Source organism: Delphinus delphis, chromosome 11 (assembly GCF_949987515.2).
Source record: "Delphinus delphis chromosome 11, mDelDel1.2, whole genome shotgun sequence".
Taxonomy (NCBI): Eukaryota; Metazoa; Chordata; class Mammalia; order Artiodactyla; family Delphinidae; genus Delphinus; species Delphinus delphis.
Window position 1 is genome coordinate 22,151,601 of NC_082693.1, and position 27,362 is coordinate 22,178,962.

Genomic DNA, 27,362 nt, shown 5'->3' on the forward strand with positions numbered 1-27,362 from the left:
AGCAAATGTGAACTGTGTTCATTCATCAGAAAAAGGTATTCTTAACGTACTATACACTAGAAGTGAGTATAGGGAAATAGGAGAGAAGGAAACGCAAAAGCAGTAAGCAAACCCCACTTCTGAATTGATACAAAAGTTCTCACAATAGCAAAACCGTTCCCTTGACTGTTCTCACTAATCTTACCACAAAAATTTAAGAGAGAGGAGGATGAGATTATTTCCTTTAAATAAAGACATGAGTGCAGTTACCTACAGGAGATGAAGGATGAGGGAAGGAGCAAAGGAAAGAGGATGGAGAGGGGGAAGGACCAGAGTAGAAAAAAGGGGGAGTGAAGAAGAGGGAGAGAGGAAGGAGGGAGAGGAGGTGGAGAGGAGGGAATAAAAAGGGAAAAAGGAGGGGGGAAGAGGAAGGCAAGGGGAGCAGTGGGTGCTATAGTGAATGCTCAACCCCATATTCAACTAGTCAAGCCTCAGTCCAAATTAACCAAAGCCAGCGGCCTGGTCTGCAGCCCTTAAGCACTGAATTAGTCACTCCTCAAAGAGTAGGCATGAACTCATGGTTAAGAACCTCCTTCCCTGGTGGCGCAGTGGTTAAGAATCCGCCTGCCAATGCAGGGGACACGGGTTCGAGCCCTGGTCCGGGAAGATCCCACATGCCACGGAGCAACTAAGCCTGTGCGCCACAACTACTGAGCCTGTGCTCTAGAGCCCACGAGCCACAACTACTGAAGCCCGCACGCCCAGAGCCCGTGCTCCACAACATGAGAAGCCACCGCAATGAGAAGCCCGCCCACCACAACGAAGAGTAGCCCCCGCTCGCCACAACTGGAGAAAGCCCGTGTGCAGCAACGAAGACCCAATGCAGCCAAAAATAAATAAATAAAATAAATAAATATATTTTTTTAAAAAAAAGAACCTTCTTTAGGTCTTCTGAAAAAATTCTCATGGGTCAGGAGACCCATTTCACAGTGATTCACAGTGATCTGCATTGAGGGCATGGAAGTCTGTGAACTAAAGACAACAGTCTTTGAAGGGCCAAAACACCATCACATCCTGAGAGAGGAAAACCTAAATGTCTTTAAATAACCCAATAAGAGTAGTCTGGCCAGACAAATAAGTCAGGAAAGAAGGCTGCCTGGGTAACGTAACAGCTTAGGCTCATGGAATATCAAGCTTGGGAGGGATCTTTATAGATCATCTGTGAGCTAAAAAGACTTCTTCCAAATAAATCTCTGGCAGCAGCTAGTCTAGTGAAATACTATAACTTGTAATTTACTCCTTTGGGTCTTGAAAACATTAGTCTTTAATTATTCCCTACTGAAGTTTAGACAGCCTTTCTACAGTTTTGTTTATTTCCTATATTTCAACTCTCACAGTGGGTTGGGAGAAAGAGTCTAAAGAAAGAGAAATAGCTGGAACGAGAAAGTAGGAATGAGGGAGGGAGAAAGAAAGGGAAATGAGCGTGAACACTAGAAGAAAAATAGCAGTGTACAAGAAAAATATGACACCAAAGGCAATTTCCATGAAAGAAATCATTGATAAACTGGTTTTCATGAAAATGGGTTTCTTCTGCTCTGTGAAAGACACTCTCAAAAGAATGAGAAGATGAACCACAGACTTGGAGAAAACGGTTCCAAAAGACATATTTGATAAAGAACTGGTGTCCAAAATATACAAAGAACTCTTAAAATTCAATAATAATAAAACAAATAATCCAATTTTTAAATGGGCAAAAGACCTGAACAGACACCTCACCAAAGATGACATACAGGCAGTAAATATATACATGAAAAGATGCTCAACATCAAATGTCATTAGGGAATAGCAAATTCTCTAATGAGATATCACTCAAAACAATGAGATACCATATACACCTAGTAGAATGGCCAAAATCCAGAACACTGACAACACCAAATGCTGACGAGGATGTGGAGCAACATGAACTCTCGTTCATTGCTGGCGGGAATGCAAAATGGTACAGCCACTGTGGAAGACAGTTCAGTGGTTTTACACAAAACACATTCCATACCATGTGATTCAGCAATCGTGCTCCTTGTCATTTACCCAAGTGAACTGAAAAGCTATGTCCACACAAAAACTTGCACCGCAGCTTTATTCATAACTACCAAAACTTAGAAGCAACCAAGCAATCTTTCAGTAGGTGAGTAGGTAAATAAACTGTGGGACATCCAAACAATGGAATGCTATTCAGCACTAAAAATAAATGAGCCATCAAGTTATGAGAAGACACAAAGAAACCTTAAATGCATCTTGAAAGAAGCCAATGTGAAAAAGCTACACACTGTGTGATTCCAAATATGATACTTGGAAAAAGCAAAATTATGGACACAATAAAAATATACTGTGAATATACTGCCAGGGATTGGGGGAGGGAGGGATGAATAGGAAAAGAACAGAGGAGTTTAAAGGCAGTGTGACTATTCTGTATGATCCTATAATGGTGGAGACATATCATTATACTTTTGTCAAACTGATAGAATGTACAACACTGAGAGAGAACCCTAATGTAAACTATGAACTTTGGGTGATAACGATGTGTCAAGGCAGGTTTACCAGTGTAACAAATGTACCCCCCTGGTGAGGAATGTTGATAGTAGGCTGTACTTGTGTGCTGGCAGGGGTATGTAGGAACCCTCTGTACCTTCCACTGGATTTTGCTGTGCATCTAAAACTCTCTTTAAAAAGTGTCTATTAAAAAAAAATAGTCTGAGAGAAAATATTTGTAAATTATATATCTGATAAGGGACTTGTATCCAGAATATATAAAGAACACTTAAAACTGAATAGCTAGCTGTAAAGACAAATAACCCAATTAAAAATTGAGAAGGGACTTTGCTGGTGGTGCAGTGGTTAAGAATCTGCCTGCCAATGAAGGGGACACGGGTTCGATCCCTGGTCCGGGAAGATCCCACATGCCACGGAGCAACTAATCCTATGCGCCACCACTACTGAGCCTGTGCTCTAGAGCCCAAGAACCACAACTACACAGCCTGCGTGCCACAACTACAGAGACTGCATGCCACAACTACTGAAGCCCGTGCACCTACAGCCCGTGCTCCGCAACAAGAGAACCCACCGCGATGAGAAGCCCGTGCACCACAACTAAGAGTAGCCCACTCCCCGCAACTAGAGAAAGCCCACGCACAGCAACAAAGACCCAACACAGCCAAAAATAAATAAATAAATAAATATTGAGGAAAGGATGTGATGACATTTCTCCATAGAAGACATACAAATGGCCAAGAAGCACATGCAAAGGTGCTCAATATCATTACTAATTAGGAAAATGTACTAGGATGGTTATAGTCAAAGACACAGACAATAACAAGCGTTAAGATGTGGAGAAATTGTAACACTCATATATTGCTAGAGGAACACAAAATGGTATAGCCACTTAGGAAGAGTTGGGCAGTTCCTCAAAATGTTAAACATATAACCAGCAATTCTAATTCTAGGCATCTACCTGAAAGAAATGAAAGTATATGACCCCACAGAAACTTGCACTGAATGTTCATAGCAGCTTTACTTATAAAAGCCAGAAAGCAGAAATAACCATCATCCAAATGATGGATAAACAAAATGTGGTACATGCACCAAATGGAATATTATTTGGCCATGAAAGGAATAAGTACAGATACATGGTACAACCTGCACGCACCTTAAAAACATTATGCTAAGTGAAAGAAGCCATGAGAGAAAGGCCATATATTGCATGATTCCACCTATGAAATGTCCAGAAAAGCCAAATTCATAGAGACAGTAGATCCAGGTTGCCAGGGGCTGCTAGTGGATACAGGCTTTCTTTCGGGGGTGGTAAAAATGTTCTAAAGTTAGATAGTGGTTATGGTTTTACAACTCTGTGAACATACTAAAAACCACTGATCTGTAATTCTAAACATGAGAATTCTTATGGTATGTAAACTATATCTCAATAAAGCTACTGAAGGAAGGGAGGAAAGAAAAGAAAAGAGAGGGGGGAGGGAGGAAAGATGGGAGAGACGGGGAGATAGAGGGGGAGGGAGGGAAGGAACAAACGAATGAACAAACTAACTAAAACAATGAAAAAAAAGTGTGCTGTTGCGTTGATCTCTGCCATGCAGCTCAACATGAAAATCCAGGTGTTATACTAAGATATGGATAGCAAAGGAGCAGTTTTCCATGAAGGCTCTGAAATGTAATGGTGACACAGGAATCACACTTCTGCCTGACCCCAAACAACTGAGTCAAGAAGGTCTTAAGAAGATCTACACAATCTTCTTACATAGGGCCCAGTAGAATACCACGTGCAGCTATGAACTCCTTCCCTATGGGAAAAATGGTGGTGACGTCTGAAATTGAAGATAATAATCACTATGATGAGGAAGAAGGCAGAGAAAGAGGAAGGGAGAGATTTAAGAAGAGGAAGTGCTAATTCTAAAAGAAAGAAAAGGAAGTTTGCTGTTTATTACATCTTAACATGAAAACTTGGGGGGAAACAGACGAGGAGAGTTACAGTCACAAAGAAATATTATGAAAGAGCTCTTTTCTGGATTTGGCAATGCTACTGCAGCCAAAAGAAAGAACCACCAACATAATGAGTGTTATTAATACATGTGAGGGAAGATTGCCTCAGAATGTAAGAATGCAGAAATAATGGACGAGATCAGTCAGTTGTAGAAAAAAACTCAAAGGATTTTTGTGAATATGTAGGCACAGGGATTTGAGCACAAGTGGTTTAAATGGAGTATTAGAAAGGCACAATTAAAATATGATTTTAGCTAAGGAAAATAAAATCTAATCAATTACGTTGAACCATATTTGAAGAAAGGCTTTATGAACAGAAGATAAGCATGTAACCTAAACAAACGGAGAGTCAATGAACAAGAATTTGACAGTTTCTCTCTCCGCGGGCTAGGGTAGATGAAACAAATTAGTATTCCAGTTTTCCTGGAGGAATTCCATATCCCTGAAAGGCATGTGTGTCATCTAATTTCCTGAGCTCTCCACGCCAATCTTCTAATCATAATTTAGGTTTTGATATAGATTTTCCTTCAGGGAAAATGCACTAACTGACCCAAGGATTTAGATCTACTTAGCAACTGACAGTTGGCACTGTGGTTTATACGTCAGTCATTTGTGAATTCATTAGTGGAATCAATCCTCCTGTATGCACTGTCCTTTTCCCCCTTTCGAAAGGCTAATAAAATGAATTTTCTAGACTTATAAAAGGCGAGCAGATTCAGGTCCCAAGAGATTGCCCTCCTACCCCATCCCCCTTGGTAATATCTCCCCGTGGGATCCTGATAAGAATAGTCAAAAGCCCTCTCTATTTTGACACTCTTACAGTGAAAAATAAAAATCTATTCCATAGAGAAACCTCACTTATTAGGGCTAGCTAAAAGAGGTCACCCTAAGTTACTCATACTATTTAAGACCTGTGGTTTAATTTTAATTACCTAGGATAAGTGGAATGTACCCCCAAATAATTTGCTTAGGTCTTTGAGGAAAAAAGCTTTAATGAATAGATAAGTTCCATTTATAAATAGCATAACAATTGTTTATGTGTGAATAAGAGCTTCTAACACATTTAGAAGTTTTTTAAAACAGTGCTATAGTCTTAAGCATTCTGCTATTAATCTCTTGTACTCTGTTAATTTGCTTCACAAGCTGTCATAGCAGTTTGACAGTAAACTTCAAGCCAGCCCCTTGGAATTTTTTAAATAATAAAATATGAATAATGAGTTATAAGCATACAGTTTTTAAATAAATGGATCAAGCTTCAATATCAAGAAAATTAATATTATATTTCTACAATATGAAGGCAGTTCTGTTCAAAATTGTGTGCTTGTGGCTTTTGTTTATGAACCCACATCTCTTTTTAAGTAAGAAAAAAGACCCCAAAACACTAGTTCTCTGCAGAGAATTACAGAAGCACACTGCCCTCCCTCTTTGCATCATGAAAAGACATTAAGGTACAACAGAGCTTAAACAGGTGTGAAATTTAACAGCATCTCAGTCTCCAAAACACTCTCAATTTAGGGAATGAAGGGCTGCAGAATGTTAACCTAGTCTGCTGGGCTTTTAGAAAACTAGCATTTTCACTTGGAAGGAAAGGCACACAGTCTCGCAGATTATACAAATTGAAAATCCTGTATGAGAAGCCAGAGGATGCTAATGGCTCGCCAGCTTCTCTAGCTCCTGGGGGCCCTGCCCGCGGCGCACAGCAGGGAGCCTCCTGTTATACCTTCTCTGTTGCCTCATTTGTGAGTCATCGCATTTTCAGCAGAGACATCACGTAGCAGTTCTGCAGTGAAGAGCCAGAGACATTCGGTAAGAAACAATGTCTGCGTTTTCAGGGCCGATTCAGACCTGTGGCCACGGCAGCATAACTTTGTGTAGGCATCTGTGTTTTGGTCCAGACCCTCTGGGGCTCTCACTGCAGACTTTATGGAACAGACACAACCCTGCCATTTAAAGCTGCAAACCCTTCTTCTCTTGCCACGGTTCCTTGACAATCGGGTGCTCTCAAACTAATTCCCAATATGACCCTTTTTTCTTTCTTTTCCTTATCATCTTACCGCTGACGAATACAGAGTAAAACACAAAGAAACTTGCGGGTCTTCTTTCAGGATCTGGTACCCTCCCCCCAAAAGAAAAATTCTACAGAATAGAATTTTCAAGTCTATTTCAGCAAAGTTTCATGCTTCCTAGAACATTTCTGTTTAATGTATGTTTTTGCACAAAGACGGATGGTTCTCAAAGGGAGAGAGTTTGGCTCCCCAGAGACGTCTGGCAATTTCCAGAAACACTTTTAGTTGCCACAACTTGGGCAGGGGATGGGGGATGGAGAACAGGGAGACCACTCCTGGTCTCTAGTGAGTAGAGTCCAGAGCTGCTGCTACACATCCTACGATGCGGAGAACAGCCCGACCACAACCAAGAATGATCTGGCCCGAATATCAATATATCAGTATTGCTGAGGCCGAGGATCCCCAGCACAGACAAAAGACATTCCCTGGAAGAATCAGATCACATTCCACATAAATAAGGTAATGTTAAAATGGGTGGTGTTATTCCAGAAAAGTCTCCTTCAAAGAGCCATTTGAAAAGATGCCAGTTTGCACGGAGAAAAAACTAACGACTTTCAGGTTCCCAGCTGGGCTTGACACAGTTCCAATATTTACAGGGTCCCTGTGGATGCTGTACATTTGTAAGATTGGAAATAATAGACTTCTTTGTAGAATAAATACAGCTATTTGGGTCTTAATGGGAGCTCTGACACACTCCGCCTCATTTCAGCAGTATTATCCATTAACCTCTGAAACTTCAAAAATGGAAGGCAACATGTGATAAAGGTTTCTAAATTACAGGAAAAATATTAACTGGATATTAAATAGACAACATAGGGAAAATGAGGAAAGAAAATAATTAGCATGGTCACAGGGAACTCAGTGTTACTGGAACCCAGATCTGAGGTGAGATAGCATTGTTTTGGGAAACTGATTTCATTTTTCACAGGCTACACTCTAAATGCTCCTCTGTTTTCTTTTTTAGACAGAAACATCATCATTGCTAGATGGTAAATGGTGTCTAAAATGAGAAGCCATGTTGTTAGCTTTACTGTTCCATATTCTCAGTTTTATTTACCTTCAAGCTAGGGGTTTTAGAGAGAAGGAAATCAGATGTCTCCAGTTGGATGTGTCTCTGAGATGACAGATGAGATCCAGTCATAAAATGCTACAGCAAAAGCAAACCCAACTACGTTGTATGCAATTAAAGTATTGCTAGTAACACTGCTTAAACAGAAGAGTCCTCTTTCTCACCTTTAGAGGAGGATAAAGAAACTGTACTTCAGAATACAAAGGAAAAATATTTAGCAAGTCTAATCAAAAGCTTGATTAACACAAAGAGTAAACTTCACCATGGATTTATTACTTATTTATATGCTCTGCGCTGCTCCATAACCCTTCATTCACTCTATTCTCCCGCTCAGCTCTGCCCAGAATGATCGGTAGCATCTCCAAAGGGTATGTAGCCAAAAGGAGACGAGCCAGAGATTTAATTCAATTGCACAATTTGAAGCTTTGATATGATGACCTTTGAATAGAAACAACTTACATTTTTAGCCTACGAACATCTTTTATTCAGAGAGTTTCCCATTTGTCTGCTGGCATTTTATCCCCATGGCATGCAGGTGAGAGATGTAGGGCAAACATCCTCATCCTATCAGACAGGTGAAGAAAATGAGTCTCAGGAAAGCTATCTGACTTGTCCAAGGCTACACAAGTGCATGGTGGTGCTACAGTAGAGCTCCGCTGTCTCGACAGCACGCTCAAGAAGTCACATAGAATATCACAGAAATGAACCTTGACAAAGAGAAAAGCAGTCCCCGACATCCGACAGCTGGCCTGGTGGATGAGCCAGGCCTTGGTGTTGCTAGGAGCTGGCCTGACACTCAAGCTGGGCCATGGTGTTCTCCTGGTGAATATGGACAATTTCACAAAACAGCAACACCAGACAAGGTCACTTCATGACTGGAATGGATCAAGACAAAACAACACCACTCCCTGACCATATCTGAACACCGACAGACTGTGAATGTTGTTCAAGCCACAAAAAATGACAATCCTGCTCCTGTCCTCTAGCGAATATGAGCGACTGCTGCTTCTTTAGCAATTACAGACGTAGCCTGCCCTACCCACAGATAAAATGTATTAAGATACCTCCTCTTCCTAACAGCATTCCCGTCCACAGCAAAGCCCCACTTCTTTAAATCTTCCCCAAAATCAATCGCACAAGCCCAATTCCTATAAGACGTTTTTTCTAACACCTTCTTACTCAGAAGCAGCACGGTTCCCCATAGTGTGCGTGCAGTGAGTTATAAACGCCACTTCTATGGGTATTTTCCTGGTGGTCTCTGGCCGGAAACCATTGAGACCATCGACAAGCTTATAGGAAGAACCAAAGAAACTATGATTCACACTTTGCTTTTTAAACATGGCTACTGATAGCATTTTCCTAAATCATAGGAAGGTAAGGACCCAACAGTCCTGCTGCAGCTATTTGAAAACCAGGGGGAGAAAAGCCCACACAGACACATAAAATTGAATCATAAATAAAAGATCCAATGGATCTAACAAACCTACTTCTATATTTAAAGACATTTTGACACAAATTAAAGTTTTCACTGGGTCAGTGACCTGATACTTCACTTATTTCTATTGTAAACATGATAATCATATGGAGAGAGGAGTCAAACAGGGTTGACTCAGGTCCAGAAATTCTTATTTGATCCATCTGCCCCATATCCTCCTAAAACGTAAATCTGTGCGCCAATGTACAACAGTAGTCATTTTAATGAAACATTCCAACAGTTTCTATCAAAGAGCAGAATTTGGGGTGATGCAGTAATAATACCTACCCATTCCAAAAGGGATGGCAAAATTCCTAACAAAACTGTATTACAGACTGTGTCTATTTTATATCAAAATATCTGGCTAAATTGCTTTTAAAGAAATCCAGCCCTGCTGAGAGTCACACACAGAAAATGCAGTAGACACCATGGAGCAGTGGACAGTAGCTGCAGGAGTAATCAAAAATATTGATATAACAACAATAATAAAAATGATTGATAATAGGAAACACCAAAAAAAAAAAATCCAGTGCATCGTCCAGGCTTTATTTGGATCACATCAAAATATCCTGAATTTCTGAATTTTTTAATAAGTTTCAGGTGTACAGCATTAACAGTTCGACATCTTATATACTACAAAGTGGTCACCACCACAAGTCTAGTTGCCATCCATCACCATACAGTTTCACCCATAACCCACCCCCATCCCCACTGGTAACTCCCTTCCTCTATGAATTTTTTAATTGAATTAAATCATGTTGTCATTGTTAAGTCATATTCTTTCCAAATTATGATGAGATGAGCAGGATAAATAATAATAAGTATTTATAATGAAAACTGGCTTTAAAATAAGATTGCAATTTTTTTTGAGTAGCACACTGTAGATTATTAGAGATTAGAATTATCTAGTTACTGAACAATTTCTCCCCATAAATAGAAACCAAATTATTTTGAATTGAAAAGGATTGTTCTGTTGTCCTATTTTAATATTATGCCACAATGCCATTCCTCCATCCTAATTTCTACGAACTTCTGAAAACTAAACCTAGACCCACCATACCTCCCAAATCCAGTTGCCTTCAGCGATCTATCATAAGTGGCCTCCAAGTTGCTGGAAATCTCCCTAAACACCCACTTCTGGTCATCTTCTTATAATCTAAGCCAAATCATCATTTACTTTTTATCTTCAATCCACAGCCTCTACTTGGAGAATCTCTCTCAGAGCCCTAGTCTTCAAATTTTCTACTAACTTTTCAATTTGTTCATATAAAATATAAATAATATGCTTGTATTTGATGGGGAAAAAAGCAATTCTACTCACCACATTTTTTCCTTCATTTTGGGCATCTCGATAATCAGGGTTAAGCTAAAAACAAAAAACAAAGCTAGTTTTGAATTGCTATTAAAAGCACATTAACAAGACCAGTGATCTTTAATTCCAGTACACTATTGTACACTTAACTACGTTTAACATAAAAAGAGGCTAAGAAAGAAACGGTTAGGAAATACCTTCAAACCCTAGTTGCAGGAGACAAGAGTTAAAATGCCAAATTTATGGCCTTTGTTTGTATCAAACTGTTGACATTTTTGAACAAGTGAGAGCTGACAGTCTCACCACCTCTTAAGAAGCATTCAAGAGAGTTCATTTTGCCCACCACAGAATCTGCTATTGACCAATAATGCAGACACCGATTTCTAAAAGTAGACCAAAGGAAAGTTTTAACAATGATTCAAGATCATGCTCCACGTGCTATACACACAAGAAAAGAAAGTCAAGCAAAAGAGGATCTATATATCCGCTATGTCAGCTAATGCATGAGGACTATTTAAACTAACAAACAAGAACACATGTCTCAAACAGATGGAGAGACAGAGAACAGTACGGAGGTTCCTTAAAAAACTAAAAATAGAACTACCATACGACCCTGCAATCCCCCTACTGGGCATATACCCTGAGAAAACCATAATTCGAAAAGAGTCATGTACCAAAATGTTCATTGCAGCTCTATTTACAATAGCCAGGACATGGAATCAACCTAAGTGTCCATCGACAGATGAATGGATAAAGAAGATGTGGCACATATATACAATGGAATATTACTCAGCCATAAAAAGAAACGAAACTGAGTTATTTGTAGTGAGGTGGATGGACCTAGAGTCTGTCATACAGAGTGAAGTAAGTCAGAAAGAAAAACAAATATCATATGCTAACATACATATATGGAATCTAAAAAAAAAAAAAAAGGTTCTGAAGAACCTAGGGGCAGGACAGGAATAAAGACGCAGACACAGAGAATGGACTTGAGGACACAGGGAGGGGGAAGGGTAAGCTGGGACGAAGTGAGAGAGTAGCATTGACATACCTACACTACCAAATGTAAAATAGATAGTTAGTGGGAAGCAGCCACACAGCACAGGGAGATCAGCTCGGTGCTTTGTGACCACCTAGAGGGGTGGGATAGGGAGGGTGAGAGGGAGACACAAGAGGGGGGGGATAAGGGGATATATGTATACGTATAGCTGATTCACTTTGTTGTACAGCAGAAACTAACACACCAATATAAAGCAATTATACTCCAATAAAGATGTTAAAAAAAAAAAAAGAACACATGTCTCTGGGTTGGACTGTGGAGTTCAGGGGTCGTTCCAATGAGAAAGCATGAGCTCTGCACATGCTGCCTGTTGGCCCACATATTTCCAGCTGCTTAGCATCCGTAACTCCTGACTCCCACCTGACTACACAGTTTCAAAAAGATGTCCTCACTGATCATTTGTAAAGCATATGGTTTAGAAGGTGTTTTCTCAAAATAACAAGTTGTCCAATTGAATGTAATCCTATGAATGTGAATCGGTTGGTGTATACAATACGCAACCCCAGGCAATTAAAGTCACCATTTAAGATGTAAGGCTGGGAGTCTTTCTCAGAATTACACTTGGCTAGTAGCTCTGAGGAACGCCCCTCCCAACTTATCACTAAATATTAATGACGGTACTGAAAATGATCAAAAACAAAGCAAAACACTCTCCATCTCATTGAAGACTAAGGTTGAAATCCATCTGAACCCCCAATCATCAATGAATTGACAGTAATTATAAAGCCGACAGTGCTGGGGGAGAGGCAACAACTCCTCACTTGTCATCTCATGGCAAACCTCAACCTGACTTCAAGCTAGTGGCCAGGTGAACACAGTTCAGAAGATACCTGGTGCGGTTCCACTATGTGCCCCCAACCCAGAGACCCCGAGTATTCACCAACCAAAGACCTATACAGAAGTGCTTCTCCATCACTGAGAAGCTGCTGTGAGATGGAGCAGAAAATTGTTTCCCCCATCCTCCCACCCACTGTCCACTACCTCTGTCTGTCTTCTCATGGCCAAAGAGATACAGCAAAGCTCAGAAAGCAAATGGGCAGAAAGTGGAGGGAGCAGATGATGGCAGAGGGCTTTCTAAGAAGCGCTGTCTGAAGAAAGGGCAAGAAGAGAAAGAACTGTAGCTGCTGTGGGCTGGAATGACACTGTGCGATAAAGGAAAAATAGCAGAGGGCCGGGGAGAGAAGCAGCCTCAAGAGAGTCCAGGGACGCAGACTTGACACCTGCTGGAACTGGGGAGTACATCAGGACCCTGCAGGCTGCCCTGCAGCTGAAGATTTAGCAAGAGGACTGAGAAAAAAAGAAATGGAACAAAAAGACCGTCCACTCAACCGTTCTGCTTCTGCATGGAGCTCACTCGTCTGAGGACAATAAGGGAGGAAAGCAGGAAAAAACAACACGGAACTGGTTAAAAAGTATGTTAAAATGGGGGGGAATTCTTTCTCAGACTTTTTCTGAATATTATCTAGGGTATGATACAAAATAAATTTTCAGGAAATGGTTTGGCATATTCAAGAAAGTGCAAGTAAACATTGCCTCCATATGAAGGCAGCAGAAGATGAACAGAAAAATATAATATAAAAATAATCAGATAAATAATAAAATAATATAAGAAATAATCACAATATAAAAAGAAGTTAAATTAAGGAGGATCTCAATAACAATGAGAACATAAATACAAAATTAAAGTCCATGTCAGCAGCAGGAACAAGCATAGCTGACATTACTGGAAATGAGTGATGCAAAGGATGAACATGGAGCAGCTATCTTTCACCATAGAGGAAAGGTGTAAAGAAATGAAAATTAGGAAAAAGGAAATAGTCACGGAGGACCAGAGAATGAGGAATCAACTAATGAGCAACGAGGATATGAGAAGGAACAGAAAATCAGTGGAATACAAGCAATAATCAAAGATTATGAAAAATAAAGCTCTCCTCAGCTAAAGAAAGAACTCTGTATGCAGAGGTAACCCTATTCCAGGAAAATCAACTCCAACAGGCACATTCATTTGAGGATGATGGGAAAGGTGGGGGGAACAATGGTAGGGACATAAAATAGGGCCAGAAATTAGGCTTAGACAAAAATGCATATCATGTAACAGGAGAACGGATGAACAAAATATGGCGTATTCAAACAATGGAGTACTACTCAGCAATAAAATGATGGGCTGCCGATGTACACAACAAGGGTAGATCTCAGAAATATATACCATGGAATATTAGTCAGCCATAAAAAGGAGGAAATCCTGCCATTTGCAACAACATGGATCGACCTTGAGGGCATCATGTTAAGTGAAATAAGTCAGTCAGAGATAGGCAAATACTGTATGATCTCAGTTATATGTGGAATCTAAAACAAACAAACAAACAGAAAACGAACTTATAGAAACAGAGATCAGATTTGTGGTTACCAGAGGCAGGGGTGGGAGTGGAAGAGATCGGGGAAGGGGGTCAAAAGGCACAAACTTCCAGTTATAAGAAAATAAGTCCTGGTAATGTGATGGCGCACGGTGACTACATTTAATAATACTGAATTGCATATCTGAAAGTTGCTAAGAGAGTAGATCTTAAAAGTTCTCATCACAAGAAAAAAAATTTATAACTATGTGTGGTGATGGATGTTATCAAGATTTACTGTGGTAATCATGTCAATATAGATATATGTCATATATATATATCTCAAGTCATTATGTTGTACACCTGAAACTAATACAATGTTATATGTCAATTACATCTCGATTTTAAAGTGAAAGAAGCCAGACATGGTATGACTCCATTTATAGGAAATCTAAGAACAGACAAAACTAAACTGTGGTTAAACAAATAGTTAAACAGATCAGAAAGTGAGTGGGAGAGGAGTGGCTGGAAGGCAGAACCAAGTCCAAGAGCCACTGGACAGCAGTCTTTCAATTTTCAGAGCAGACAGACAATGGGGGTGGGGGAGGGATGATAAAACAGGAATCCAGTTACAAGTTGCTTGTTGGTGCTAGGCCAGCAATTGGGGAGATCTGAGGCTGAATTTTATTTTTCTATGGAGATGCATACCTCAGGCTCCTTAAATTCCCTTGAATTATGAATAAACGAATCAGTCCCAAAACAGTATTATTCCTGCTTTTGGAATCCAACAGTGAAAGGTAGAAAGTAAAAAGACAGTGACTTAACTGGCCTCCTGTCTACTGATTAATCAAACTCAAAAAGACACACTTTTACTCAGTAGTAATGAAAGGTCAGCATAGTGCACAGAAGGGGTTTATTTAGCTCTTTTAGTCAAGGATCACTGTTTCAGGGAATTCCCTGGCGGTCCACTGGTTAGGAATTGGCGCTTTCACTGCCAGGGCCCAGGTTCGATCCCTTGTCGGGGAACTAGGATTCCCACATGCCATGTGGTGTAGCCAAATAAAAATAAAATAAAATGACTTAAAAAAAAAAAAAGGATCACTGTGTTATGTTCTTTTGTTTTCAGTTCGAAGAATTCAGACTTTTCTTTTTAAATTAAAAGATACATAGTAAAATTATAGCTAAATTATATTCAAAAGATATGTAACATGTTTAACCAGGATATACCTATGGTCAAAGCTTTCATTCAGTAAGCATTTAGACTAGTTGGTTAAAGACTGTAAAGTATATTAACTTCATGCTGGAAGCCATGACATATCCATAACTAAAATGTGTACAGAAACAGGAATTAACATACCTAAGTCAAACAGGAGTCATGTATGCCCCTTAAGACATAGGTCATATTCTACCTTAAAGACAATGTTACTTTCTAAAGTTGTCTTCACACATTTCACCCTCTTAGGATCACCCAGTTCAGTTCCTGAGGGATGTGTGTGGAACCAGATTCCAGACTCTGGTCTGGAAGGAAATGCCATGGGCCTTAGGAAAGGTCGCCTAACCTCCATGGAACTCAGGGTCCTCATCTGTAAAAGAGAAAAGCCTATGACTAAAACCTAATCATACTAATTACATGTCATTAAATTTTATATATTCATGTCTTTGGCAACAATACTAAAGACGGTGCCGATCAGTTAGATTTCGCCTCATCTTGTGTCTCACAGGCTGCAATGTGGCCTTTTTTATATAAAATTATTATTTCAGGGACTTCCCTCGTGGTCCAGTGGTTAAGAATCCGCCTTCCAATGCCGGGGACGTGGGTTCGATCCCTGGTCGGGGAACTAAGATCCCAAGTGCTGCGGGGCAACTAAGCCCGTGGGCCACAACTAGAGAGAAGCCTGGGCACCAAAATGAAAGATCCCGCGTGCCGCAACTAAGACCTGACACAGCCAAATAGATAAATTTTTTAAAAAAACATTAAAAAATAAATAAGATTATTGCTTCAGTAAATTCATTAAAGTGATAATAATAATAATGAGAAGGAGGAGAAGAACAGGAAGACGAGGAAGGAGAAAGAGGAAGAGGAAGCACCCAAACAAATCTATGGCTACGTAAATTCACCAAAATTAACCAAAGGCCAAGTAAATATACACTTTAATATATGTTTCAATTATACTGCTGATTTCCTACTCTAACCATAATAACCACAGTAATTAAGTAATTAGACTAAGGATGAATCCAAAAAATACATTTCTAAAGATGGGAGAAAAAAGACATAGTGATGTGGAGGTTCCTGAATCTTTTAGGGCTTTAAAGGAAACATTTCTTTATGTTAAAAAATAAGTTATAAATCTGGCATTGGAGAGAGAGAGATCTAATATGCTACTCAATCATTTACTCAATAAATATTAATAGAACATCTATAATGGACAAAGCATGGTGGCATACGGTATTTTAGCAAAGACAAAGAGAATATGGCCCCTGACCACAAGACCTTACAATCTAGGAGGGAAGAGAAGACATAAATACAGTTAGCGGTAATACAAAATAGAATGTGACAAGAGATATAAGACAGGAATGCATAATTTATAAATAATATAGGTCAGCAGAAGGAGGGATCTGTGGTGGGCAAATTTATTGAAGAATTATTCATGGAGAAGGGAGCATATGAGCAAAGCCTTGAAGGATAGGTAGAATTATTCAGTATAACTGGGAGAGAAGGAAAGATTATCTATATAAAATTGATTCTCAACAAGGACCTACTGGATAGCACAGGGAACTCTGCTCAATACTCTGTAATAACCTATATGGGAAAACAATCTGAAAAAGAATAGGTATATGTATATGTATAACTAAAGCACTTTGCTGTACACCTGAAACTAACACAACATTGTAAATCAGCTGCACTCCAATATAAAATAAAAGTTAAAAAAGAAAATAAAAACTAAAACTGCAAAAAAAAAAAAAGAAGAAGAAGGAAGAGGGGGTAAAGAGGACAGGCAGTGCAGGCGGCGCCAATGCCAAATAGGTGAGAAAATGAGCCTTGATGAGAGAAGACCCATAAATGTCATTTACGGAATACTTTTTATATGCTTTTAAAGTTCATTCATTTCCCCATACAATTACCCTATTAGAAGGGACCCTTAGCCCCATTTTCCAGAGGAGGCATCAAGTGAAGTACCCCATGCAAAGTCACACTGCTGGCGAGCGGCAGGGTTATTCAGAAGCACAGGTCTGAGGGCTCCAAAGCTATATCTTTTAGTTCTGATAGCATATAACTTCCCTCCCACCTCCATAACGAGTACTGGTGTGATCCAAGGTAGGAAGAGGCCGGGCCAACGGGGCTTTTTGCCACAGGCTAAAGGGTTTGCATCTTCAGAAAGATTTTGAATATCACTGGGAAAATGTCTGCAGAAACAGTGCATTAAAAATCCTCACTTGGCCGTAAGTAGTAGGAGACAGAGACAGATGATGAAAGAAGCAAAGTAACCAAGTGTGGGGTTCACGTAAGAGGTGGCAGAGCCCCAACGATATCAATGCTGAAATGGAAAGGAAAAAGCAGATGCAAAAGATTTTGCAGAGACAGAGTCAGGAGAACCTGAATGCATAAACCGAGAGAGAAAAACACGTTTATCGTGACTCCCAAGTTTTTAACCCAGAGCTAAGAAAATTCACTCTCTGTGGGAAAACAGTTCCATCTTAGATATGATTATTGAGTTTCAATGGCAGTGGGATACCCGAGATCGAAGTCACGACCCACTGCAGCCATGGGAGTGAGTGACAGAGAAGAGAAAGAGCTAACAGCCACCACTAAGCTCTGAAGGGAGTCCTCATTTAAGAGGCCAAAGAGGACCAGAATGAAGTCAGGTAGAGAGTGTGACTAAGTCAGAATAGAAAAGCGGCAGAGAGAGAGAGTGATATCATGAACACCTAGAGAGAGAAAGTCATGGCTGTACCACCTATCAAATTAAAGACAGCTGCAACTGTCCCTCTAACAATAGCAAGAAGCAGACCACAAGTTGTAAATCCATAATTTTTGTTCATTTTCGTAAAAAAAAAAAAGTTACTTTTTTATAATGAAAAGTCTTTTGATCAATTTTTATTATATATACCATTGAAGTTATAAAACCATCACATGTGGGTTTCTAAATAATTATATGTTCCTCTTTCGAATGACCAGGCATTTCAGAGCCAACCTATTATGCTGTTAGGTCTAGAAAAGAAAAGAAGGGAAAAATAACCTTTACTGGATGCTTATATGTGCCAGGCATCATTTCTATTTTGATATATATTTATACATGTGTATAGGGTCTGGTATGCATATTCCTCTATTATATATAAATATTGTACATGTATATATGTGTGTGATATATGTGTGTGTATATATAGAGAGAGAGAGAGAGAAAGAGAGTGAGAGAGTCATTTTTCATATACTATGGCTGGTACATTTGATAGAGAACTAAACATTGGGATATTTAAAACTACAGCCCTAATATGCATAAGATTCTATGCTAAGGTACAGGTTCTTGAGTACAAAGTTTTTACCTAATTAATTAAAGCCGAAGACTACTGTATAGTTAGGAAATAAGTGTTTACTGCCATCTGGTGGAAGTCCGGACTATCTACAAACAAATAAGCTAGCAGTCTTTAAAAGGGCAATTATAAAATCTTTAACAAAATTATTTTGCACTAGTCCCTCCATCTTGTTTTGGAAAGGATCATCAAAAGTTATTGCTTTAATAATATCCAAAGAAAGAAAATGCAGCAGATCAGAAGTTATGATATCTGATTTATCATTCTCTCCATGGCTGTAGAAGAACTATTTACTAAGGCTCCCATATTATCCTATTCAAAATATGATCAATTTACTTTCTGCCCCACAGACATGGTTGTGAACTCTCCTGAACCAATACGGTGATACAAGAAAAAGATCTATAGCAAAATGGCACAGAGTGTGCTGACATTAAAAGCAAAACTGTCCTGTATATTAAAAGCAAAAAGACATGACTGTTTACTTTCCCCTCATGTCACCTAATTTCTTGTATGGCCCACAGAAACTGACATTATAGGAAGACAGCCTAATAATACAGTACTGTAATGCATTATCTGATGCAGCCACAAATGCCCTGATTACCTAATTCATAATTAAATACTTTGTTCCACGTTTTGTCCATGAGTTTCTAGCACTGCATATTACTCAAAAATAAACCTTGAATTCCCTAAGACAATACTGTTGGAGATATTCAAATTGAATAAGGGTCCATTTCTAAATGTCGGTTCACTTTAGTAACTTAGAGAATAAAATCTAAACAGTGTTATATCACTGTCCTAATTGCTAGATGTTTTCCACAATTCACACACATATACACACACAAAATATGGTGCTATTCTTGAATAGCTTGCAATTTATGTGCTTTGTCTCTATAGTTAGACTACAGAATCTTCATCATATGAATGGTCTAATTTTATTTAGTTAGTTTCCCTTCATTTCTAAACAAACAATAAGCTTATTACATTTTTCTGAATAACTTAGCCACCCAGTAAGTACTGGTTAAATAGAATATCATGTTAAGCAAGTATAAGTAAAAATTTTAGGTGTTTTTTCTCACATATGCTTACACTTAAGGTTGCACCCTTTAAACTTACTCTGAGATTTATCATGGTCTTCTATAGATGTTAATAATGTAAACATTACACAAAACCAGTTATCTCAGATGTTTATGTATGCTGGAAACAATTGCAAAAGAGACGTCCTAGTGATGAGTTAATCTAATTCTCCTCTAGATTGCAAATTCTTAAAGAACAAGGACAAAATGTTAGTCATCTTCGTTTTTTCCACAATAACAAAGTAGTGCTTCCACCTAGTAGACTGTCAATAAAAGGTCGTGTAATTTCAGTATAACGGAGATCAGGGTTTCTCAACATTGGCACTATTGGCATTTGGGGCCAGATAATTCTTTGTTGTGGGGTGTGTCCTGCACATTGTAGGGTGTTTAGCTGCATCCCTAGCCTCTACCCACTAGATGCCAGTGGCCACCTCTCCCCAACAGTGACAATAAAAATGTCTCCAGACATTGCCAAATATCCCCTGGGGACAAGATCACCCTCAGCTGAGAACCACTGGTACGGATGAAGTAAGTGTAGCATTCAGCCTGGATACTATCATTAATCTTGTTTTTTAACTTCAGACAAAATAAATCACCTCTTTGAGTCTGGGTTTCCTTTTCTGTAAAGTGAAATGATTGGATGTGTACCTCATTGTCTCTATGATTCATTCATTAGACTATGTAATATTTACTGAATGTAAATTAAACATCAGACACTGTTCTAGGCACAAGGTAGCCAGTGGTGAGCCTCTCAGCTTTTTTCCCCATTAAGTTATCTGATTGACAAAGAAATGTCAGTTCTGGAAAATAAAAATAATAAAAATAAATTTTATAATAATAAACACTACTGCATAATTTCTGTCTCCTTCATCCCAGTGGAAGTGAAGGAACTTACTGAATACCTTTTACGTACAAGGTGCTGAAAATTCACAAGATATTCTTTAATTCCAAAAAAATCCCATGTAATATATATTATCACCTTTTTTACACACAAGGGAACTGAAATTCAGAGAGGTTAACTATTTGCTTAAAAGCAGAGAGATTGTGAGCGGTCTACCTGGGACTTTTCTTCCCACTACTCTAGGCCCTCTTTGCCACACTGGCCAATATAAACACCATAAACTCAAAGGCAATTCAAGAATTACATCATCCAATTTACCAGGGGTGCCTCAAGCACATTAAATTAATATTTTAAATTATAAATCGGTGTGCTGAGAGTGGAAAAGACACCATCAAATCCTGCCCTGTGATAGGTCCTTCCCTTTAATATAAAAACAACTCATCCACCTTACTTTTTCTAAAACTACTTCATAAAAGTCTGTCTAATTGGACTCTTACTCTCCTTTTATTAATATTTCTCCCCCTTCGCAGTCATTATACGAAAACTCAGTCGGCACTTCTTTCTGCTTCCTGACTTCCTCATCCCTTTCCCCACCCCATGCATTCCGGTTTCCATTAAAAGTGCTCTCAGTGAAGTCACAGATGACCCCGTTCTTGCCAAATATTGTAAAGACATTTTGTTCCTGACCTTTTAGGTAGCATCCCCCCTCGATGAAACACTTATCTTCCCTTGCCTGGCATCTGTGACTCAGCCCATTTGATTTTCCAGTTGCTTATATGACTTCTCAGGCTGCCAGTCTTTCTAACTTTACTTAATTTTAAGAATATTAAGTTTAATTTAAATAACCAGTGTGTGGCTGGTGACTACCACATTGGACAGTGCCACTCTGGAGTGGTCTGCTTTGAACACAAATTATTTAGAACACTGCTCTTTAAGTTACACATAAAATCCATTCTCCTTGGGGCTTCCCCGGTGGCGCAGTGGTTGAGAGTACGCCTGCCGATGCAGGGGACGCAGGTTCGTGACCCGGTCCGGGAAGATCCCATGTACCGTGGAGCGGCTGGGCCCGTGAGCCATGGCCGCTGGGCCTGCACGTCCGGAGCCTGTGCTCCGCAACGGGAGAGGCCACAACAGTGAGAGGCCCACGTACCGCAAAAAAAAAAAAAAAAAAAAATCCACTCTCCTTGGCTTAATATCCATGGCCAGAAAAAAAACAGCTGCCCTACATTTCTGGCCCCAGCACTCCCTTCCCATCTTCTAGTACCACTTCTAACCTCACACACATCTTACGTGTGATACATGAATTATCCCTAGGAAATGTAAGATGCCACACACCTCCTCTTCCTCATTGCCTGAACACGCTTCCCACTCTTCCCCAACTGCCTTACTCGTCCACCAAGCAGCTGCCCTTCCTTGTACCTCCCTGGCCCCCTCTACCAAAGGTGTGTTGCTCTTGAGTGCCTCCCTATCACCAAAAGAATTTTAATCCTAATTTCTATTCTTTTATAGGACATCTAGTAGACTTTTCTAATTCTTATTTTAGACAAGATTCTCTTACCTTACTGCTTCATTTTTCAAAGGGTTACTTTTCCAAAACAGTTACTTCAAAACATTTATGGTACAAACAGCCCACAGATTGCGAAGCTCTATTTCATTCAGTCAAGCAGACTCATTAAAATTGAGTCAGATATTTATAAAAGTAAGAACAAGCTCTACTTATCATATTATAAAATTAATCATGCCGGCGTCCCTTCTTAGATGCTTACCGTGGTCACACGTGATGCCAAGCACTTCACCTCGTTTCATTCTCTTAATAGTCTCATTATACAAATGTTGCAATTATCCCCATTTTCCAGAAGAGGAAATGGGAGTTTAGAGAGATTCATTTGCCCAAATATGGCTCCGAATGCCTCCCAGATACAAATCCCGAAATTTTCTTCTTCCCCTTCTCTAAGCTTAGAGAAGCCTGAATAGCTTCTTCATATTCATTCATTCAAAAATTATTTACCAAATGCTTTCGAAGCACCAGGCACTGTCACAGGTGCTGGAAACACAGTGGTGATGTTACCAAAAAAAATAAAATTTACGATAAGTGAGATTGTGGGAAGTACTATAAAGAAAATCATCACAGATTAACACGATGGAGATAGTAACAGGGTTGGGTTCCAGCTTAGACTGGGGTCAGCACGTTTATAAAAATTTTTAGTAATACTACAAATTCCAACACCAAATTCTGGTTTAGAATCCCAAAAGAAACTCTAAATTGAAAAACAGAGTTGAGGAGAGTAGAATGAATGGACATTTTCATACATCTGAAAACATATTTTCCATACACTACCATATATAAAATAGATAAACAACAGGATTTACTGTATAGCACAGGGAACTATATTCAATATCTTATAATAATCTACAATGGAAAAGAACTGAAAAAAGAATATAAGTAGATACATATATATATATATGTATGTACAACTGAATAATTTTGCTGTACACGTGATACTAACACAATATTGTAAATCAACTATACTTCAATTACAAAAAAGATTTAAGAAAAACTAAATTAAAAAAATAAATATTTTCAAAATTAGTTTTAAACCAGATAACCAAACTTTAATTAAATCATTGCTAAAACACCTGTACTACTCTATCTACCTACCCTTCATTCTGATTGTCAACATGCATTCAGTGGAGAAAGAAAAGACCCTTCTAAGTTTTTACCATTTTTATTGACAGTTTTAGGACAGTGCAGTATCTCAAGGAAAAAACCCTTTCCTCTCCAATGGTTTGAACAATGAAAGCCACCCACCAGTAAAAGAACAGCCACAGAAGATCAACCAGAAACTATCTAGACTACACCACATCGACTATGCGCTGATCACGGCTCCAACGCAGACATTCTGAAAGAGTGAAGCTAAACAGCAAATCTCAGGACGCATCCCACACAGATGCAAATCAGATACCCCCTTAGATGCCCTCAGAGCAAACTAACCACACAGTTCTGTTGTGGTGGCTGCTGCTGTTTTCATTTTCGAGACAAAGATTATTTTAAGGTGTTAACTAATATTTACATTTTGAGAACAACTGACATGCCAATCCAGAACACGACAGGCAGTAATGAAATGTGCATAATAACTGTTTCTTCAAATACAACATCTTCTGTATTGCCTGTTCCACTATTTGAGAATCAGAGATTTAACAGCACTATATCCATTAATCTTACCTCTGCAGCTAAATAGTTCCCGGTTGCAAGATGTTTAAACCTGAACAAGCTATTCCACTGTCCTGCACCTCCACGGCATGGGTCATGATGAACTACCTACAGACAAAAAGAGAAACAAAAATAATGGCTAAAAGACATGCATGTTCCTGGCCAGCAAATGCCAACAGTTTACATGGGGTGCCCACCTGTTCATGCTAAACTTGTCAGATCTAATATATGTTTCAGGAGGACAATGTGGCAGAAAAACAAAATTCCCCATAAATGCGTAATTACACAGTTAACTCACTGGGCTTGCATGACTCTCACACCTCACAGCTGCAAATACAGATGCCTTACTTCAAAAGACATGTTTCCCGGGCCAAAACTGTAAATACTGTGGGGTTTCCCCACATTTGTTATTCATTCATTCAACAGATTATGAATGAATCTGTTGCGTACCATGTGTCAGGTACTCTTCTAGGCAGTAGGGACCGCAGTAATGAATAAGACCAGAGCTTTCAATGAATAAGATTTGGCAAGTGCCAGGAGGAACTAAATACAGCGCATGATTGGGTACCTAGAGTAGGCTACTTTCCATCGATACTGCAATCAGCATGGGCACTCTGGTGGATAAGAATGAGACAGTCATGCAGAGAGATTGGAAGAGATCATTCCAGGCAGAGAGAACCATAAACGCCAAGGCCTGGAGGTCTGGATTAACTTACTTCCTGGCCCTTTCCATGTGTTGCCTGTTTACTAACATCATGTCCTTTGATACCTGTCCTAGAAACCTGTCTTGCCCCAGATGCTAAGCCACTAGGCTCACTGAGAATGAAAGTGGGTCTGCAACTGTCACTTAGGACAGGTGGCTCGGTGCTGTAGCAAAGCTCAGGTTTTCCAGTCCAAAGACGACTGTTTATGAGTCCCAGCTCCACCAGTTACTACGGTATGATCACAGCAAGTAACATCTTCAAGCCTGCTTCTTCATGTACCAAGTGGGTTTAATTCATAGGATTGTTGTGAAGATTAAATATCGTAACACATATTAGAGTGCTCAGATAAGTTCCCACTATTCTCCAACAGATTAATACTCTTTGCCTCCATCTCGTTCATACTGTTTGCCTCCAACCCCAGCATCAAATTCTGGGTGCTAACGTACAGGACTTTCTAATGCCTTTTGCTAGACTCTAGCTCCTATGTCTTCTGCTACTCCAAAAGCTTAATGAGGTAATGATGAAAATACTTCAAAGTGGGTGAAGTCTTACAAAAATGCTCCCCCTGTAGCCAAACACCTGCCCATCCTTCAAAGCTCAGTTCTCACATCGACCTTCTACCACCAATCCTTTGCTAATCCCACCAGCTACTGTGACCTTGTCAATGTTTGAACTCTTACTCCTTTGCGAGAGGCACAGATATCTTTAAAAATCTGATCATATCTAGTGGTTGTCTCACATACACACATACGCACACACACCTTTTGTATACCACTGCTAGAGGTTAACAAGTAACTTGAAGCTCACCGTGAATCACAGACTAAGAACTCCTGTCCTATCCACTATCGGGTCTAGCAACAGTAGCACAGCTCCCTAGGGGACAATTTGCAGATAGGGAAGGGAGGGTGTTTTCATTTATGGACAATTTGCAGATAGGGAAGGGAGGGTGTTTTCATTTATCACAATGATTTTGGAGGGATGCTAGTGGCACGAATGGGCAGTAGCCAAGACATTAAATATCCTGCAATTCACAGGAGAGTTCAGCATAGGCTAGATATTGTGTACGACACTCGGGAGCATCCCTGCCCTTCAAAGTGCTCCCCTGTAGCACAGGGGTGGGAAGCAGAGGAAAGTGAAAGAGAGGATCCTCTTAGGGCTCCAGTAAAGGTGGTGGCAGCTGTCTTGTGCAGGCTCCCACAGAGAGAAGTGGCTTCTGGCACTGCCAGATCTTCAGATAAGACCACATTCCCCGCCCCACTTTCTCCCACCCAGTCCTTCCAACAACGTTGAAACCTCATTTCCTGTATTAAATACCTCTCTGCTTGAAACACCTGATGCTCAGGCTTCCTGACTGAAGCCTGGCTGATGCAGCACACAATACAGAAACGTCCCATAGTATTGCAGAAATAAACCTACCACAAATATAAACTGGTAATGCTTTAACGTGAAATCATACTAGAAAGCTTTTACATCAAGTTACATGAAAAGGCGAATAATTTTAGAGAAATCCACTATGGAGAAGGAAGCTTACATGAATCCAAGACATTGTCTCAGAATTACTGAATAATCTATTCACTCTCTCCATTCGGACTGCTCAATGGGACGCAGCATTTCCAACCACACATTTTGTTGGAAAGGATTTCAGTGCAGAGGTGCAATTACAGCAAAAGCTATAAAACTAATGGTAAATATATGAGGAGAGATTCAAAACTCCTTTTAACAGACTTAGAACCAAACATTAAATAGACAGAGACACGTGAAATGCAGGGAACTCACTGTGTAGGGAAGTTGCTATCTGACTTTTTCATCACTGTATTTTGCTAATAAAGTTTTAAAATAATCTTTCACATTATTGCTATCCCTATATTTTGAAAATTTTGGAAGCACAGTGATAAGGAAATGTGTATTTTAATTATGTATTTATCTTCTAGTTGCCTGTTATCTTTCTCTTACCCTGATAAGAGAAGTTGTGGGGTAGGCTCCTGGGAAGAATATCATGTAGTTTGGGTGGTGGCTGTTTTCCCCAGACCTTCTCAATTCCCTTCACTTATTGAAGGATATGGTCTCCAAATATACTGAAGGATATGGTCTCTTCTGAATGCTAGAGACTGAAAGTATGCCTCAACATGAGTGGGGTTTCAAGATAAAAGCTATGCTTTCGTGCTATTTCATCTCTATTCTAAACCATGTCATAACTTAGAGAATTATTTTGACGCTTCATTTATAATTAAGGCTCAGCTCATTTGCATAAACATGATACTTCCTCACTTTCTCTGTTTCAATAGTTTGGAATTTGCCTCATTATCCCTGTTTCAATTATAGCGATTTTTTTTTAAATCACATACAAATAAGTCTATTCTGTTATTACCTCACCTAATACTAGATATTATGCGATGGCACACATCTACCTCTGCTCTTTCATTTTCCTGTACTTGTACAGAATGTCTTCTGATCCTCTTCTTCTACTTCTCTCAAATCCAAATGTATCCATCGAAGATAGATATAAATATTTTGTCTTCTAAAGTAGGTACTTAGATGTTGAAATACATATTGTTTTATATAAATTATTTTTCTTTTGTTTCTCCTTTATATTAGGATTTGGGCATTTTATTAACTTTTAATCATGAGACTATAAAATAATATTAAATATGACTTTCATTTTCATACATAAAGGAAAGATAACAAAATATATGCTGTAAAAGAGGTGTGATGAATTTGAAATGGTTGAGAACCACTGCTGTAGGGTCTGGATTTCCATTAAATCAAGATGGAACTTATCGGGGCTTCCCTGGTGGCGCAGTGGTTGGGAGGACGCCTGCCGATGCAGGGGACGCGGGTTCGTGCCGCGGTCCGGGAGGATCCCACATGCCGCGGAGCGGCTGGGCCCGTGAGCCATGGCCGCTGAGCCTGCGCGTCCGGAGCCTGTGCTCCTCAACGGGAGAGGCCACAACAGTGAGAGGCCCGCGTACCGCAAAACAAACAAACAAAAAAATCAAGATGGAACTTATCAGGTTGTTTGCAGTTAACTACGTATATCTTATCTATTCCCTGGTACAGAAAGGTCTTTTAAAGAAAAATCCATCTTACATTTTCTTAATTACTCTATCATATTGGCACACTTAAGCAAATACCTCTTAAAGGACGATGAATTCTTAACTATGGGTC

The 27,362-nt window shown here is 39.5% G+C and overlaps 1 protein-coding gene across 2 annotated transcripts in view; it reads right to left on the reverse strand.

Annotated features, from left to right (window-relative positions):
• ITPR2 (inositol 1,4,5-trisphosphate receptor type 2) overlaps positions 1–27,362 on the reverse strand; it is a 527,727-nt gene that overhangs the window by 385,484 nt on the left and 114,881 nt on the right. Inside the window, exons 9-10 of one of the 2 annotated variants that reach the window (XM_060024470.1) lie at positions 23,506–23,601; positions 10,455–10,499 (exon numbers count right to left, since the gene is read on the reverse strand). In XM_060024470.1, the coding sequence (XP_059880453.1) occupies positions 10,455–10,499; positions 23,506–23,601 (141 nt within the window). The remainder of the gene's footprint in view (positions 1–10,454; positions 10,500–23,505; positions 23,602–27,362) is intronic. The other variant, XM_060024471.1, reaches the window with a different exon arrangement.